At 38.4% G+C, this 20,106-nt stretch overlaps 1 protein-coding gene and 1 long non-coding RNA gene across 5 annotated transcripts in view; one reads left to right on the top strand and one right to left on the bottom strand.

The window, feature by feature from the left end:
• The window catches only part of LOC310745362, a 409,990-nt gene that overhangs the window by 88,641 nt on the left and 301,243 nt on the right, over window positions 1–20,106 (top strand). The gene's annotated exons all lie outside the window — the stretch shown is intronic.
• FIGN (fidgetin, microtubule severing factor) overlaps window positions 1–20,106 on the bottom strand; it is a 126,245-nt gene that overhangs the window by 74,626 nt on the left and 31,513 nt on the right. Inside the window, exon 3 of one of the 2 annotated variants that reach the window (XM_083577236.1) lies at window positions 3,443–3,496. The exons of the other annotated variant lie outside the window; for it this stretch is intronic. Within the exon in view, the coding sequence (XP_083433362.1) occupies window positions 3,443–3,496 (54 nt within the window). The remainder of the gene's footprint in view (window positions 1–3,442; window positions 3,497–20,106) is intronic. 2 annotated transcript variants of the gene reach the window in all.

Genomic DNA, 20,106 nt, shown 5'->3' with positions numbered 1-20,106 from the left:
AAACAGAAAACATGTAAAAAGTAAAAAAAAAAAGTGACTTAAAATATATCTTCCAGTCTCTCTGAAACAAAGCAAATTTTAAATAACTTGACATCCACATTCAGTGTTAATACCCCCATAAAACACAAGCCAATACCACCCCAGGTGTGTGAGTGGCACAAGAGATGAAATTTTGTTCACTGTCTAAACACACCAGAATTGTTCCTAGAGTAATATTTTGTGGTTTCAAACAAGTCAAAAGCAATAGTATTAGCTGAGAGTTTTTTCTTTAATGTGGCTTTTTTTAATGTGGCTTTTTTTGAGAATCCCCCTTTCCCCTTTTTGCAAAAATCTTCCCCTGCTGCCACCACTTTGGCATCAGAAGCACATATGAAGGTAGGATGTTCTGGGGTTGTATCCAATGAAGTCATCCCATTCATACAAGGGCTTACTCAATGGAACTTCTCCGCCTCTCCTCTCCCTGTATCACCCAAACTGCTCTGGAGGTTTGGAGAAAATCCTAGAACATGGAGTGAAGGACAGGGAGAAGCAGCTCCATTATGCTAGTAGAAGACCTTGCGCAAACAGGACAACTTCGTTGGGTACAACCCCCTATATTTTCATTTGGATGCAAATAGAAGCAAAGGCAATCACAAAATTCATAAAGAACAGTTTTATTTCTCTAACATTTTGTTTTAAAATCTGTATTAGGGCAATACCTTTACTAGGCACAACCAAAATGTCACAAAATAGTGTGGAAGCTTTCGAATTCCCTGGAACTCTTCATCAGGGTAGGTGATAAACAAAGCACAGGGCAGGAGACTGGCTGCAGGTGAAGCCATTAAGATAGAATTTGAGCAAATACTCAAATGAGGCATTTTCATTTGTTTTCTGTAGTAGCACAGTAGTACATTAAATTTCTTCATGCCATGCACATTCTGATATTCTGGACAATTTTCACTCATACTTCAAACCACCAAAATGTTTTAGTAAATGTCCTAGTAGAATTTTACATTGTATTTTTAATTTCTATTCCCCCCCCAATAAAAAAGTCACCAAATGGCTACAGCTATTTCTAAAGGAAAGGTTTTTAAAATCCCTCATGATATCTGAAAGCAACAGGTTTTATATTTCACTAAAACTCCCTTCAATAATGCTTTAATTGCTACAATGCCGGAATTCACAGGCATCATGTACCGAATCCTTTAACATTTACTTAACAGGATGTCGAGCACCCTGACCTCAACGGGAGCTCTCAGATCTAAAATGTGTTTGTCAGAACATATTAAAATTGCAATGTAGACAGGGCATTTAGTATTTAACATAATGCTAGTCAAGATGGACTTTAGCATTCACAATATCACACACTGAGTGCAATTAATCTGAGGTGCAGCAGGGATAGGAACTATTACCACCCCTTCAGCATGTCTTCACAGTCACTATTACAGAATATGCACAAGCTGTTCCCACCTCCCCCTAAAAAAACAAGACCAAGAGGGTGGAAAAATCCACTGCTTTTTAGCCACACAAGACTGATCAGAGATTGTTACACTGTAAATTATAAAATGTAGCTCACATTTGTTACCTTCACACATACAATGTTATATTGCAGTAACTTCCAAAGTAAATTATGTTCATTACTTAATTTCTTTACAAGCCTTAAATTTCCAAGCTAGGTGGGATGGGGTTAACAAAACAATGTTATACCCCAGAAAAGAAAAAGAAGCACAAGCTCACTCTCCACTTGGAGAGTGGAACTTCCTGGAACTTCCCACAGCACTGTACTACATTTTCTCTGCTTTGGAAATGCAATGCCGCCTTGGGCTCTTTTTGCAGGAAGGGCAGGATGTAATAATCAATAATAAATAAACATGGAACGGCCATAGATCACTAGTGAAGTGCATATTTTGCATACAGAAGTTCACATGTTCAATCTTTGGCATCTCCTGGTAGGCCGGGGAAGACATGCAACTCTGGAGTGCTGCCAACAGACAGCATAGACCACACTGAGTTAAATGGATCTAACTCACTATAAAGCAGTTTCCCATGTTACTAACACGGGTCTCTGGCTGAGATTTCTGTTTTTCTCACATCTACTGGCTATATAGAAAGGTATTTCATTTCCATGGCGCATTAGGAGTGATTTTCCTCTATCTATTATAGTATCATTACTCTGATCACCACGTCACCATAGAGGGGAAATCCTGTTGATTTTCTTTTCCCAAGATCAAACACATCAATTTCCCCTATTTTCGCTCAAGTTGATGGAGTGGTGAAATTAACTGAGCTTTACCAAATGAACTTCATGGCCAAGTCAATTTCAGGAAACTTTTAAAAGTATGTCAGATGGTGGGGCTGTGCAAAGAGGGGAGTGGTTTTCTTATGAATATTTCAAACTTTTAAAATCAAAGCAGCAAACAGCAACACAAGAAAAGAAAAGAAAAGAAAAACTGGCAGTATGACACAGAAGGATTTCTTGCACATGCATTGCAGTTATTTCCTGTAGTAAATAACAACTTGCATGTGAAAAAACAGATATCACAGATTTATCACTCAATACTGAGCTTTCATTTGACCCAGCAGCAACTGAAATGTCCTCAATGGATAAAGTTCACATATTTATTTCAGAATGATCAAATAGAATGATCATGACTGCATAAACAAGTTTTAAATTTATTTTTATTTTATTTTGTTCTCATATTCACCAACAGCCAGTGCAAAATGGCAAGGAGGCTTAGAAGAATGAATATCACATTACAACCACTAGTACACAGCCTTGCACAGCCTTGGGGAATGAATTTGCTTTTAATTTGTAGAGGCATGCTCTAAGGGTTGTTCAAGTATTATCAATGTTTAACATTCATCCTGAAGAGCAGCTCTGGAAAACTCAAAAGCTTGCTGGCTTGTAACTGTTTAACGGGTCCCAATAAAGGTATTACCTTTCTATAGATTTTGGATTTTATCTAAACTTTTTGCATGATAAAAGTAGATGCCTTTCTGGCAATTATATTTATATTTTGTCACATTATTTATTTATGACCCCCACCAGATGAAAATAATCATTTCCCCTTTCTTTAACCTAATAACACCAACCCAAATTCCTCCCAAGGCCCCAAACCTTCCGTGTTCTAAACATTAATTCCTAACCCAATGTACTGTCTTGTCTCTCAGATAGAAAACTCAGACCTCAAATTCCCCATATTATTTCTCTACCTCTCACAAGGGAGGTACACCCACCCACACCCTCAACATATACACACAGGTCATGACATTTCCCCAGTTCATATTATATTATTTCACATTCCACTACTCCACACTGACAATCTTTCCACATCAAAGGACCAAACATATAAAATGCAGACTGTGTTCTAGAAGCCTATAATATGCATAGAAGTTCTACATAAATGAGCACAATCCAGCCAAAGTTAACAGTGATTGCAATGGGAGAGATATAAGTATGTACCTCTTTCGCTGCCCCATAACCCGCTCTGTAAGAGATAGATTTCTTCCAGAGTTGCTGAAAGGACAAGAGCACTGGTCAAATTTACAGAAAAATTGACTTCCTATTTGCAAATAACAATGACAAGATCATTCAAAAACTGGCAGTGTTCACAGTAGCTTTGGCCTAAGCTAAACAAATGTATATAGATCCCCATGTCTTTTATCTGCAGTACTGTACAGGCAATTTTTAGTATTTGTGCAGGTCAATGAACTCGTGAAAGAATTTCATGATGTTTATTTCAGTCATGTTTTCACGTTCTTTCCAACCATATCCTTCATTTAATTCCTGAAGTTGGTTTTATGTTTTTGTAAAAAATTACCTGGGTGCAAATTTGTCTTGCGTGTTTACCAATACCCTGCTCAAAAACCCCACAACTTTATAACACATTGCATAATATTTGCAACAGCTCATAATAGGACAAATAAATATTTATTCTTCACTTTTCCACTGAAATCAGTGAAACAAAGTGTTTAGCTGTGGCTGGATATGCTCAATACATATAATTATTCGTGTAAAATGTTAGCACTGTACAACTGGAAAACCAAACAGCATATAAGAGACAACACTATAAACATAATATTGTGGGCTGCTTGACTGGAAGATCTAAGTAAAAAAGCCAAAATGTTTTTTTTTGGGGGGGGGGAATTACCTTGCAAATATGGTTACCAGCCAATTCATAACTAGTATCCTAACTAACCCATGAACTTTTAGGTTAATTGTTTTTATGCATCTAAAGCCAAAATATCCAACTTTCTGCAGAAGGCCTACCCTCCTCCTCATGCCAGAAGAAACCTGCAAACAGGGTTTTTAAATAGCGCAATGTGAAGGAGAAAAAAGTTCAGTGAAGCAGCAGCATCAAGACACTCAGAATATGGTGAAAACAGCTTCCAAGAAGTCTACTATCTAATGGCCTTTGATGTTTACTGTACACTTGCAGCTTCATTACAACACTTAGCAAGCATCTGCCAAGATGGTAGGACTGAAAGGAAAGAGATAAAAACCCACCTTTGCAAAATGGGGGCAGGGGAGATCAGATATGCCCATTCTTTTGTCAGAAAGACAAAAGTTGTTGACAAGGACAAAAGGAGATCTAGAAGCATATCTATAATTAAAACTATTACTGATCCCCAGGGAAAAAAATCCAGGCAAATCCAAAAGCAAATGGAGGCATGACAAATATATACACACATAAAGTGGTACCTCTGGTTACGAACTTAATTCATTCTGGAGGTCCGTTCTTAACCTGAAACCGTTCTTAACCTAAGCACCACTTTAGCTAACTGGGCCTCCCGCCACTACTGCGCCACCACCGCACAATTTCTCTTCTCATCCTGAGGTAAAGTTCTTAACCCGAGGTTACTACTTCTGGGTTAGCGGAGTCTGTATCCCAAAGTGTTTGTAACCAGAGGTACCACTGTGCATACAAATGTGTGCATATGCACACACATTGGTAAAATGTTTTAGACAAATGTGAAACCTCACTTCCAAGATTTGGACTCTCATCATATTTGCTGTCATCTGGTGTGTAACACAACATAAAGAGTAACCAGAAGATTTACAATCCAAAGATGAAGATTTTACTTTGCCATGGTGAATTCACTTCATAAAACAGAGAGAGAACACTTCAGTAGAAAATGTTGGCAGACCTCTTGGGAGTAACAGGGCACATTAATTTATATGACATGCTGCCCTGTTTCTCTTATAGAGGCCCATAGGAGGAGTTTGCTACCCTGAGCTTTTACTTAGGTCCCTAATGAAAATAAAAATGTTTTCAGCCCATTAGTTGGGCACTTTAAACTATCATGCATGCCTCTCTTTGTATGTCTACCTCTCACCCCTGCAATTTTTTTAAAAAACAAATATTACCTCTAGGTATATATGACTAATACGATTCAAAATTTATAAGATGCAATTGAAACAGCACAAGTGACACACACTTCAGTGTGCTGTTATTGGGTGCAATGGACACCCTAAAGCACACAAAAGTCAAGAATCATACTGCTGCTATTGCAACCTTTTGTACAAGCAATATTATGATGTGTTCTAGTTAGTGCATTTTTCAATGCAAAAAGTGAATGTTTCATGGGAACAAAACCCCTTAAGTCCCTACTGGTCTTTTCATGGATTTGTTTGCTTTTGCTGTGTGTGCTTTTCTGCAGCCCCAACAAACTGCTGCTATATGGCCATTTTTAGGGCTTTTCTCTAGCTACCCGAATCAGGAGTCAGGGCAAACAAAAGCATGTCTTCACTGTCCTTATTCTGAAGGGGTGGGTGAGAAAGGAGAAACTATAATGTGGATCAGAGAGCCAAAGGAAAGGAGAGACTATGATTTGTATCAGAGATCCTGTGAGCAGAACTCTGTTCATGGGCTGCGCCTACTTGCAGAAAGGATATTTTCAGATTCCCCCTTCACTGCCCCAAAAAATCTCAAGAGCTGTCTGACCCCCCTCACCATGGCGGGGCAGGGGCAAGCAAGATTGTAGAGTCCAACTCCACCTTTCTGTGGTTTCACAATTAGAGTTAAGTAACATGAGAGGGAAGTCAGGATCAGGGTTGTAGCCTGGGTAGGCTAAAAACAGCATTTATGCAGTGTACTCTTTGTTACATGAGATTATGTAATCCATAATGATTTAAAGATCTAATGTCCTCCAGGCACTGCCACCTACCCCATGTGTGGCCCCTGAAATGGTCAGTTCTGTATCTGGCTGTTAGTCAGTTGAAAGAAAGGAATTGTTAACATTTAATCACCACAGAATCAGATGGCTTAAAACAAGGTAAAAAAACATGTCATTTTGGCAAAACAGTCAAGGCAGCAAAAAAGCATGAATTGTGCCAGGAAAGGCCAATTGTCAAAAAATTGGCTAAATGTCCTTCTGTTTCAGACAATAGCTTATAAAGAAATTAAGAGTCAGTTAAACTAATTCACTTTAGAGGAGCTTGCCATCATAAGGCTGACAGAATTCCAGTAGTTCAATAGTGAGACACAGAAACTGTCGATGGTCCCTCAAGCAATTAATTTTCTCCCAGCTCTTCACAACTGCATTTCAAGAAGTATTTGCAGGATCCTACCCACACTTACCAGGTAATGCCCAAAGAAAACAGTGCTGCCACATCCTAAGCCTTATCAGAAAGTTGAAAATAGTGACCCACTAAGAGAGAAAACACTAAACAATATTTTAATTACGTGCTTCATAATAACTACTAAAGAAAACATTAAACTCAAACTAATCACACTTGTTACCTAACTCAGATTTAGACTTCTGTAGGTGCAGAGTGAAATATTTAGTTCATTATCTATATACAATGCATACTAGAAATAGCTGCTTACATAAAACAAAAGTCTAGGGTCCAATTCTTACATGCAAACAGTGGCATGGAGGCTGTTCAAAACTCACAAGTTTATATAGTCTGCCAGATGGGTCAAACAAAAGTAAGACCATATGGGAAACTGATATACATATTTAAACAAAGCCCTCAACTCATGGTTTGTAGCCTGACCTGAAGTGGGTTGCAAACGGAAGTTAGGGGTGGGGTGCTGGTCATGGGCACAAACAATCAATATGGTAGTAGTAGAATGTGTGTAGAATAAAAGCTCCCCCCACTTGAAAATAGCTTCCAGACAGTCTTGAAGAAGCTGGCCTTTCAAAATTATTAGGAAAAGGGGATTGTTACACTTGACTGTAGCACCTTCTGCATACAGGATAGCCAGAACAAGCTTCTAAAATGGGATATTGTTAAGACAGAGAAGGCACAGAAAATGACCATTTAAATAATGACAAGGATGGAACAATTCTGCTGTTGAGGAAAAGTTACAACAGGGGTAGCTAACATGATACCCTTCTGGATGTTTTGGAGCACAGCTCTAATCAAACCCAGCCAGCATGGGTAAAACACTAAACTATTTTAATATCCAAATTTATTGTGGTGTGGAAATTTTTTTAATGGAGAGCAATTTTCATAGTAAACATGAGAATGCAGTTCATACCTAGAATCCAATCTTAAGTGAGTGCAATCGAGAGAAAGGCAATTGTAGTTGGTTTCAGTGGAATTAATTTCAATGGACTCAGTTCATACAGACATTTCTTTAAGACAAGGTCCTTTTAATAAAATGAACTGGGAAGCTCTTCTGGGCATGAGTAGGAACTCCCATACCCATAAAGCAAATGTTATCAGGACATTAGTAGTTAGGATCAGGGTATTAATCCTTTGATTTAGCTACAAAACAGATCTTATTGAAATAACTTGTGAATATGTTCCTATGTGCTTGGTCATCCCATCCGTTAGGGGGAGGGGGGGAAACAAATAGGGAGAATGCAAATTTGCAATGCACAAAGTGTACAGTGTACAGTGTTTACATAGGATAAGAATTATCTAGCCAGATCTACTACCATGCAGCGGATTTTACGTTCTTTGGGGGATTCTAGGTGTGTTTTTCAAAAGGCCATTCATGAAACTATATTAGAGGTGTCTGGCTTCTATTAATGTTATGTCCTTTGACATCCAGTCAGAGAAAGATAAAAGATGGCATTAACTTCTCACAGTGGAGTGAAATGAACATGTTAAAAGAAATGAGCAAATACTAAATAGATGTGCAATGCAAGGTGACCCAGTCGACTTTAACAGAGTACCAAAATATAATCAAATAAAACCTATGATCTTTAGACTGGAAAAATGGTGAGCCAGGAAGGCAAACACAATTTTTAAATCTGCAAAGACCAACTGAAATAAATCATGCATAAATTGTAACATGCAGCTGAGTCCGCTACAACCACTTGATCCTTGCAAGGGCATCAATATTGAAAGGGTGAGCTTGAGTCAGGGTGAGCTCAGCTTTCCTTGGAACATCATCCCTCCTGCTACTCACTCTCTCCATATTATACAAACCACAGAAGCATCAATGCAAACAATCTATTATATACAAAGTGAAACTGCACTCTATTTCCCTCTCTGTCTAGTAAGCCAAACAGCTAGCTGTTTTGTTGAAGATAGCCACCAGCAAACCTGTTTGAAACTGGGAATGGGCCTTCTTCTGCCCAAAAGCACCATTCTTAGATTCACCTACTTTTTAAGCTTATTTAAAATTTATCCTTTGCTTTTCTATTAAAATACAGTGGTACCTTGGGTTACATACGCTTCAGGTTACATAAGCTTCAGGTTACAGACTCCGCTAACCCAGAAATATTACCTCAGGTTAAGAACTTTGCTTCAAGATGAGAACAGAAATCGTGCTCCGGTGGCGCGGCAGCAGCAAGAGGCCCCATTAGCTAAAGTGGTGCTTCAGGTTAAGAACAGTTTCAGGTTAAGAATGGACCTCCAGAACGAATTAAGTACTTAACCCGAGGTACCACTGTAATAACCCAAATGGCTTAAAAAATAAATACAGCAATGTATGTCAAGAAAATGTTCCCATTCAATTGAATGGAAAACACAACATCAATTAAGACAAGAGAGGCAGCCACACTAAAACTTCAAAAGAAACATAAATAAACATCAGTTCTGAAGGATAGCCCTACCATTGTGCAGAACAAGGTGACTACCTGGAGTCAGGGTACAGTGGAGAGGGCAGAGATGGGTATGCTATGGCACCTATCCTTTGTCCCCTAAGTAAGTCTGTTGTTCTCGGATGCAGCGAAAGAAAGAAACTGTCCTGTCACCAGTGTTGAATTAACTGTGACACATGTGTTGGTAACCTCACATTTGGACTATTGTAATGTGTTCTGTGTGGGGCTATTCTCTTGCAGTTAGTGCAGAACACTGCAGCCCTTATCAGGTACATATCACACTAATGCCCTCAATAATTCTGAACCTGAAAAACCATATTCCCCTCCACTGCCCAGTAAGTTTTGCCACAACCTGATTAGGTTGTGGTAACATGGAGGCTGGCTTTTTCACTAGTGGTATCAGTGTTTTGGAATGCCCTCCTTGCTAAAATACAAGACACTCCATCAGTATTGACATCCCACCAGCTCTTAAAGACACAAGAGTACTCATAAAGTACTCCTGTCCACCTGCACATCAAGCAAAAATATCAGCTCAAGTAATACCCCCAAACTATGGAACTGCTGCTTCAGAGGTAGTTCAACCCTATCCAGAACAGATTGGATCCATTTCCAAATCTCCAGAACAGTTGATCAACTACCTTGTCTGACTAACTTTAGGATTTGTTCACTCTCATCCACCCCATCTACACTGGAAAATTTCCATGTGATAGCAAGCAGTCCTGGCAACTACCAGCAGACTTTGCATGCAATGGCAATTATTCATATAGTAATCTGCTCTAGATATTAACAGCCCCAGTATGACAAATATGGGAGATATCCAAAGCCCTCATTACATTACTACAAGATTTCCATTTGTGCAACAGAACCCTTCCTTCCTCTCTCCAAATCTATTTTGGAAGGTTGGGTGAACCCCCAGAACAGATTTAAAGGGAGGACTGAGGAGAGGAGAGGAGAGGAGAGGAGAGGAGGAGAGGAGAGACAAAGTTCCATTGAACAGGCATGGCTGGGCAAGATTGATAAATAGTCTGACTTTGTATAAGGCAGCTGCCTATGTTCCTAAATACTATCCCAACACAAACTAGACAGCCATGTGCAATCAAAGTCCTAGAATGCTCGTCATTTGCCTGCTGTCATGCGGGGGGCGGTTAGAATGAATTGGAAAGTATTTGTGTAAAAGATTTTGAAGGCACAGGGTGCTTGAAGAGCTCAGCTAAAGAGAATAAAATACATACTATGTTGAAACTGCATACCAAAGATATCTAAAGATTGCATTCAGGCTTCAAGTACTTCTTAACCTCTCCAACCAGATTCATGTCACCAAGAATATAACTTAATAGACTGAGAAGTTATATCTAAAAGGGAAAACTGCATCTTTACATTATAGGATGGTAATAAAATCCCATAGCAATTATCCCATTGTTATGCTCAAAATAGGTACACTCTTTCATGCCTTAATTTTATGTTTTGCTTTGCCTGTGCTAAAAGCACCAACATAATTATGCCCTCCAAGGTCCTTGCAAAATCTGCTCAGAGTGATTATTTGACTCTCTTTTTATTTGTGGAAAGTAGCTAATATTGTTTCAGGCTTTTTATCAAAATAAATGCATGATTGGCTTTAACCATTTTTTCCCCTATAATTGTTTAAAAAACGAGTTTGCTAATAGATGGAAGAGAAGAAGGTTAAATACTTTAATTTCCAACTTGCACACGCATGCATTGTAAAGAGTTTCTCATTTTGTGTAATTTAGGCACAACCACAGGACATAAATGATAATGTAAAAAAAAAAAACAACCCACCAAAAAAGGAACATGATGGTGCATATTACATGTGAATATGATTTCTGATTAATAATGGTGATTCAAATATATTAGTTCCCATTTAGAAGATACAATTGCAAGCTATTTTTATGAATGCTTATGTGAAATAGTTTTAAATTTATCTTCACCGTAAACCTAGAGCCTAAATCATCATTCAACTGTTGCAACATCATTCAAATATATAGTGCTGTTTTTTATATTAGTAATTAAGTCCATTCTATTTCATCATTCAAAATGTTTGAAAACTATTTATAATTCCCATTTAGAAAACCATGCCTAGGCAGCCACTATAATTCATTTCACAGATTTCAAAATAAAGTTTCCAAATATGGATCTGGAACCTTCCTACATATCTTTCTATGAATCCTTACATTAAGTCTGGTACTTATGTGAACACCACTAGTTCATATTTCTCACTTAAAGCACAGTCAGCCAGCTCAATCATTTGCTTGCTTTGCAGGTTCTCGGTCTAAATGGTGTTGCAACCAAGCATCAAAAGCAATAGGTAAAGGTATGGTTGCAATGCCGAGCACTCAGTATTACAGGATCTTTCTCTTGGACCAGCACTTCATTAAATTGCCCCTCCCCTATTGGCCATGTCCAGACCAGATCAGCCTTAAACATAAATATAGGTACTTTAGTCCATTGACTTCAATTTGTATAGAGTAAGGCAAAACAGCATAACGCTACTATCATAAATATGAAAACGATGGGGTGTTAATGTCTTACAGAAAAATCACAATGGAAATCTGTTATACTTGTAAATCAAAAACGCATGTTCCTAGTTCCATTTGCTTGGCTTACAGCTGCCTTGTAAAGTGCTTCCGACAGATGTCAGATGGCATTGCCAGATGTCTATTTCTTCACATCTCAAAGCAATGCATATTAGTCAATGAAATGTTACTTCTCGCACTTATCTGTGCATTCAGAAACACTTGCATGTGTTTGTATAGGCTATGGGAGAACTGTAATGCAGGGCTGTATAACCTAAATGACCTCAAGGGCCATTCCACTTTTTGAAGGGCTAAGGACTGCAACCGTAATTTTATCGCCAAAATTGTCAGTTCCACCTCAGTTTAATGCACATTAATCTCTTTATCACTTTAATGTGTCCTTAGCTACTTTGGCATGTGAATTTGTCCAGTGCATAATACACCATCAAGCACCAGTTCTATAGGAAATTATTTTCTGTCTTGGAATGCTAACTGGGCATGTGCAGGTCTGCAGGGTTCCTGTGAAGTTTTAGTGTTTTCAAGAGTTTTCAAGAAGGGATAGCAGCTGGGAATTGTAGTTTCCAGAGCTCTGTGTGCCTGAGATGACGTTATGAGCATGTGCATGGCACCCTGAAACACGTTCTTACCTAAGCATCTGAGATCTTTACCAAGTACAGTGGTACCTCCAGTCGTGGACAGGATCCATTCCGGAGCTCTTGTCGGATCCCAAGGTTTCCGCAACCGGAGGTGCCTGTTCTGCGCACATGTGCGGCGTGATAGAGCGCTTCTGCGCATGCGTGCAGCGAAACCTGGAAATATATTTCCGGGTTTGCTGAAGGATACATAACAAGAGGTACACGTAAGTAGAGGTACCACTGTACTCTGTTGCCTTGTGAACAGCGTTTTTTGCTTTAGTATATTAAACATGGAAGGGTATTATTCCGACAGCCAGACATGTGTGAAGTAAATACATTTTCAAATATTAATAAGGTTGGGGAAAAAAGAAGTATCTCATAACCAAATAAAATCTCCAGGTCTTGACCAGGAAACAAACTTGTAGTATAGGCATGGTTGTGTAAAAAGCACAGACTGCAAAGCAGCTAATACACAGCATTGAAGAGGAATCACAGAATTGTAGAGTTGGAAGGGACCCCAGGGGCCATCTAGTCCAACCCACTACAATGCAAGAATCTCAACTAAAGCATCTGTGACAGATGGCCATCCAACATTTGTTTAAAATCTCCAATGAAGGGGACTCCACCTCCTTCCAAAGGAGTCTGTCCCACTGTTGAGCAGCTCTTACTGATGTTTAGTTGGAGAATATTTGAGACTTTGCCTTATTGATTTTTTAACAACCTGTGCTCAGTTATTTGACTTAAATACACACACAGTTTGCTGGATCACAGTCAAATTAGTGAAGTCCATTGATTTCATTGGATCTAATCTGAGAATGCCTTGCTTGACTACAACCCTTAATATTTATTTTGGTTGTTCTGAGAGGATTGTATATTTAAAAGATTCTAAATTTTTATGAGAGATGGCTAAGAATGTTAGAGGAACAATACATTTTTTGGATTAGAAGACCAAGCCAAACACACACACACCCCACACATACTCTGAGGTTTAATACACCCGGTTTTGCTGCTTGACTTAACACTGACTTAACACAGGCTGTGGGTTCGGGTGTAAGTCAGATCAGTTTTCATGGCCTACAGACTGATAGGATAACTTCTGGTACAATAAAGTACTGTACTACTTATGCATCAGCTAAGAGAAAACAAAAGGAAGACACCTTTATAAATACTTCTGCTAATTTATATGAGTAGGTGCTGATTTAAAAATAATTACTTTTAAGTAGACATATAATACATCTGACAGCAACTTCAAGGCCACAGCTCTCTCAGACTTGGATTCAAAGACCTTCATACAGGCGACTTCTGTAGAATAGGGCACATGGCCACCAAAGAGTGATGAGATAGGAATTCAATTAGAATGAAGCTCAAGGACCATCATTTGGAAACCTCTGCTCTAGGGGATGCAATCATGTGACTAACGCAGCTGGATACAAGACTTCATTTTCAAAACTAGGTAAGAGAATAAGAACAAAACCATTTCAATGGAAAAGCTTTTATTATACAGTGCTCAACTTTTCACTGAAGGTTAGAGAGACTTTTCTTGAATTCAGTAGTCCTACTTAAGGATAACAAAATCATATCATTGTTAAGGACCTCAGAAATTACAGCACTACATGATAAACTGCTCTGTCTGTGTTTTATATTAATACTTCATACATATAAGCTGCTCTAAATTTAATGCTCTTGTAAGGAAGGTTAAATACTACAAAACTTCCATACAGCAAAAGCCTGGAACTCTTAATGCATCAGATTTTCTACTTGGTGATTGTTCAGATGGTATTACATCTTAATGGATTCCTTTTTAAAGAACTAGATTGTGATTAATTGCAGTGCATGATTATGTACATGAAAAGGATTGGTCTGAACCTTTGCCCTAACCATACACCAGGGTAAAAGGAAGTTATAAAAAGGTGATGATTTAATCATTTTACTGAAATAAAACTGTGACATCTTAGCAGACACAAACAATCCTATTTATGTGTTAAATGAACACCATTTTTATTGCCCAATGTAAATGCAAGTCATGCACAACAAATCAAGCAGGTGTCCAAAAGGGGAAAACATTCTTTTGAGCATTAACCCTTGGCAATATTTGTGTTTCCCAAATTAAGCTGGAAATAAGCCAGTTTAGTGTAATGCCTAGAACACTATTTGGACATGGGAAACATCAATGCAAATATCTACATAGCCATCATTTTTCTAGATAGCTATGAGCATGTTACCATCTCTCTGCCAAGTTACTTCACAGAATTATTGTGAGGATAAAATGGGAGAGACATATATACACCAGCCTTAAACGAGAATAGGATAAAAAGGAGATTGCAAGTGCTCCTTTGTTATTTATTAACACACATAGAGGACATACTCCAGATTTATATAATGACCATTAAAATAGACACTACTTGTATAGAAAACTAACAGAATTAGAATGTGTGTGTGATTTATTTATTTAGTCTGTGCGCACATGTGTGTTTGTACGCGCACACATATACACTCTACAGAAAGCACATGAGAAGACAGCAAAATTGCTTTGTTTTAACATTTACTGCAAACCATGCCAATATTTGGCCACAGTATTATAGCAGACCTGGGTGCAAGTGCTAATCAAGTGGAAATGCTAGTAGACATTTATTAGCATTTATTTATAAAATCAAATACTCCTTTTCAAAAAAAAACATACACGAAATGGTTTTCAATTTTTTTAAGAGTACATCTTTTGAAGGTAGGCTCAATTTGCACAAATTCATATTTGTGTCTAAAAAATAATAAGACTTGGACTAATCTCTGCCTGAGATGAAAATTGTATCCCTAGTCTATCGACTGAGGCCCATATGAATAGACCTATGCCCACCTGAAGGGATCCAGAGCAGATAATATTTTGTATGCACCTGATGAGCAGTGATCAGAATAGGATTAATGTACAGTATATATATCCCCAGTGCTAGATGCAGCAAAAGTGGAGAAGTCATTTGCCTGTTAGCCACAAGCTGATTCAAGTACAGATACCAGTTTCAACATATGGATGGCATTTAATAATCAAGTATTTAGACACATACATGAAATAAAATATGATTTGTGTATCCTGGGATTCGTGTATCCTGGGAGTTCCCACTGGGGAAAAAGAAACCAACTGAGATATTTGCCGTGCATCCAACAATGCAATTCATACGGACTTGCTCAAGTTCAGTCCTGTTTAGAAGAAGGGAAAAACTGTGGGTACTGTTCACAGTTAACATTAGACGTAGCCAAAATTGCTTTGTTCCCCATGGGCCCAATCTGAAGTCAATAGATGTGTATACAAATGAAGATATGTGGAAACATTCTTACTAAATTTTAAGATTTCATGGTCTATGTAAATTTGTGATGTGCCTCAATTAACATTTTCCCCACTTAAAAGCTTTGCAGTAACAAAAAGCCAGGCATATTTTTTAAAAAATAAAGATGCACATATGATATAGCCTTACTTTTGAAACAGTGTTTTTTTCTGGGGCGACGCGGGGGGTACCCGTACCCCTTAACATTTTGTGAATCTAAGTTTGACCTCATTGAGGGGCAGTATTTCAATATGAGTAGGAAAATGAGAGTACCCCTAAACTTTTTTTTTAAAAGCACCATCCAAAACTTTGGTTAAACAATACATTTTGCTGAACTAACATACTGTTTGTGTAGTGTTATGTCCTTAAATGGTGCAGGCAAACAAACCTCGTGGTCATCCATATTCAGAATAAATTTGACTTCACATAGAAATCCTCCTAAATTTAAATGTGAAAAGGAATGCGGAAACTAAATGAAGTCTGATTGTTTTGGTGGCAGTACTAGGAAAACCAAACAATCTTCCTGACGTCACTAAAATAATTCACCTGACATCATGATGGAGAAGCCAGCCATGAACACCTCGCAAATTATTATTTTGATCCAGTTGTTAAGAGAGAATTACAGCAAAACCTGCACTTTCCACAGCTATTAAAGCACTGACCCTAGAAGAGCACTCTTTTGTGCTGAACTTTTTTATATCACCAAGACTATTAATCAGGTGCCAGTTCAACTGATGTGCTTTATATAGTTGACCCCAACCAGTGCCTTAATTACCAGGTATTAAATGCTAATTAGGATTCTCTGCATTAAAGTTTAATTTCTAAAAAAAAGGAAAGAGTGAAAAATCTAAAAAGTATTGCGTTCCTTTGTTGTGTGCTACAGCATGGATGCAGGAGGATGCAGCAATTTGCTATTGACAAGCATTACAGGAGCAGGTCATTTCACAAGTATAGTGTGGACAAAGGTGAACTGGGCAACTGATGAGAATCTGTGGCCAAGGCGAAATAGCAATCTCTGAGCCAAACAGTAATAAAGTTACTGAAATGAAGCAATGCAGCTTTTAAAGTGAACTGTCATAAGTAGGAAATGGGTTTCAGAGTAATTAAAACCAGGGGCGAACCAACCATTAGGCTAAGTAAACTATAGTGCCTGGCCTCTGATAAAGCTATGAGTAGCTTTAATACAGTGTATGCTACCCAGTAAATGCTCTTTCAAACATTGCAAAAAATAAGGGATAGATTTAACAGTAATAGAGAGGCTACTGAGCAGTTATTTCTCCACAAGGGCCGACACTGATGCCGAAATCCAGCATTGCCTGAGCTCTGTGAGTGCAGCTTTCTCCCAATTGAAGTGTTTGAGGACCGGGACATTCTCAGGGAAACTGAAATGCTTGTTTACAAAGCTACTGTACTACCAACCTTACTGTATGCTTGTGAAACATGGACCACTTATAAATGCCATCTCCAACTCCTCGAAAGATTCCATCAACGGTGTCTCCAAAAATTTTTACATATCACTTGGGAAGACAGGCAAACTAATGCCAGTGTACTGGAAGAAGCAAAGATCACCAGTGTCGAAGCAATGATTCTTCAACATCAACTTCGTTGGACTGGTCATGTTATTCAGATGCCTGATTATTTGTCTTCCAAAGCAACTACTATATTCCAAACTTAAAATTGGAAAGTGTAATGCTGGTGGTCAACAAAAGAGGTTTAAAGACTCTCAAGGCAAATCTAAAAAAATGTAGTATAAATGACAACAATTGGGAAACACTGGCCTGCGAGCACTCCAATTGGAGAACAGCCTTTGTCATGAACTTTGAAGACGCTTGAACTTGGGACGAAAGGGAAAAACGTGCTAAGAGGAAGGCACACTTGGCAAACCCTCACCATGCCATCAACTCCCATCCGGAAACCTATGCCCCCACTGTGGAAGGACATGTGCATCGAGAATTGGCCTCCACAGTCACTTACGGACTCACTGTTGCGACCATGTTCACGGAAGACAATCTTACTCAGCTACTAGTGATCGCCAAAGAAGAAGAGCTAGAGTGGATAATCTTTTCCATTACAGCTACTGCAGCAGCAGCAGCAGCAAGGTAAACAAGGGAGCTGAAGCAGTACTAAGGGGCAACCAAAGAAGAACCCATATCCTTACCAGACGGAAACACAAAATAATAATCATGCGCATCAGCATCTGCCACTCATCTGGCTGGGTTGCCCCAGCTACTCTGGGCGGCTTCCAGAGAACAAAGGCAGGGAGCAGTCCCTAACTCAGCTGCTGCTTTGCATCTCCCTCTGGTAAGCATATATGGAATACCTTTGCAATCCACCACACCCACCACTCAGTGGTAACTGTAGAGTACCACCTCAGCCCCATGCTTACCTGACTGCAGTGCAGCTTTAAAGGAAGGAAAGCCTCCAGGGTTGCCAGATTGGGTACAGTGTGCAAAATGGTATGAACTGAACATACTTTAAGAAAAAGAAAATAATTTTTCAGCCCTTAAGCAATCCTTAATGAAAAAGAAAAAGGCCCTAATATTTATTAATCTGCCACTTGGCTGAGAAGAAAAATCAAAAACTCTCAGTTTGTTGAGGTCTAATAATTTAAAAAAGAAGACATGCAGTAACTGAATGGATCAGATCGCAACAGCCCCAGTGAAGTGGACTATTCACCACAGTGGAAATAAGCCAAATAGATCAGCCAGCATTACACACACACACACACACACACACACACAGACACACACACACACACTTTGCACAAATTATGTTAACTAAAATATGCAAATTAGCTGTGGCCCTCTGCATTTTCCAAGGTGACCCTCCGTGCCGAACGCGCTGCATATCCAGTGTACTAAAATATGCTGGTAGATGGACAACTATCTTATCTGCTGAAACATTAAGAATAATGTATTCCTCCATACACAAACAATGAAATATTTTGAATAAAGCATCCAACAGAAACTTGTTCAAAATGAAAAAAAAACCTCCTACTAGTTAAATTGTATTTAAAGACTGAAATGTTTTCCAAGTGCAAGCATATATACATCAGAATTATTTACCTTTGCTGAACACCTAAACAGACATCTAAATATAAGAAAGGTGTACAAAATATATGTACTGAGAGGAGATTAATCTGTTTAAATCCCATTTTGATTCTGTTTTAAATACCTGAGCTGATATTTTCACATAATCTAAATTAAACCAAGGAAAGCAGGTATTAATGTAAGAAATTGTCAATTATATTTATAGCCAGTGGAAACAGTAACCTGACAAACATGCTGCTGCTTAATTAAGATTTCAATCCTGTACAGTTAGAAGCAGAGACGCCTCGGTAATAGATATAAGGAAGAATGAATTTTATACAGGCTTATAGCAAACATAAACAATATTCTCCTTTTCTTTTTAAAAATAGCTAAATAGCTGAATTTATAAGAAAGACAAATACAGATTCTATGACTCTCTTTCCTAGCAACACATATTTCAGCAGTTAGATATACCAGCTAAATAGTGGGAAATCCTTCCTTGGTGTGCAAATTTGCTCTCTTTAAGACTTGTTCATCCATGAATGTATTAAATACATACACACATATACATATACATATACATATACATATGTGTGTGTGTGTGTGTGTGTGTATTCCGATACTGCAGCAAAATTACGCACAGGCTGACCCTTCCCCATGAATGTATGAGCAACAAGAGATACAGCAGTGGATTCACCAACAGGATAGACAATTCGTAAAATGTTTCTGCCACAACAAGGAGTGGAGGGGCAACTTTTGAGTTCCTAAGAGATGCAGTCTGAGTACCCAATACCAAATGCATAATATAATTCCCAATGCTATAAAAATAATAAATTCCTCCATACCTCCTAAGGTCTCAAGTTTCAATACTTCTACAAAATGAAGATCTAAAGCATGTGTAGCTTCTTCCATAATTCAACATGGTTATAGATGCTGCACCTGCCCAAATTCTTCCTCTGCACAACTAGTAAAGGTACAGGAACTCTGCCATCTCCCTCACCATACATAGTCATAAATGCCCTATTCTCAGTGAATAATCTTGTGTAGCATATTGGCCTTACGTACTAATATGCCAATTCATAATGCTGAGAGAAAGACCAACTCATTTGTGGATAACTTTAATTGTGCAAACACGCACACAGATGACTAAATCTCAGAAGCAATGCTAGTGCAAAAACTGGAATGCTAACACAATATGCAAGAAATCTTTTTCCTGTTCCTCTTACGGCAAAAAAAATAAGGAAAGAAAACTGGATTACATAATGGAAACAATTCAAAATAAAACCCAAAAGGCATGAAAAAAAAGGTATAGCCCAGAAGTTGTACGTTGGAGCTGAATCACAGGTCTTATGCTGCTATGTTTGATGGCAGGACAATATTCATGTGGTCAACCCTTGTCCCTCTGATCAAATCTGAAAGCTTAAGACAAGGCATGAGTGAGATGGTTCCCATATGTTTTTTAACAGGCTGATGTCAAGGTTGATGTGCAATGTCAATTTTATTTTTCTCAGATGAAATGTTGTACTTGACAATACTGGCTGCACAAAAGCCATATCTACAGCAGTATGGCGAATAAGCATAGTGACATCTTATGACTCTGAATGGCCCATTAGTA

This window comes from Podarcis filfolensis (assembly GCF_964270895.1).
Source record: "Podarcis filfolensis genome assembly, chromosome: 1".
NCBI lineage: Eukaryota > Metazoa > Chordata > Lepidosauria > Squamata > Lacertidae > Podarcis > Podarcis filfolensis.
Note: the sequence above shows the minus strand (reverse complement) of the source record. Positions and strands in the feature narration are given on the sequence as shown.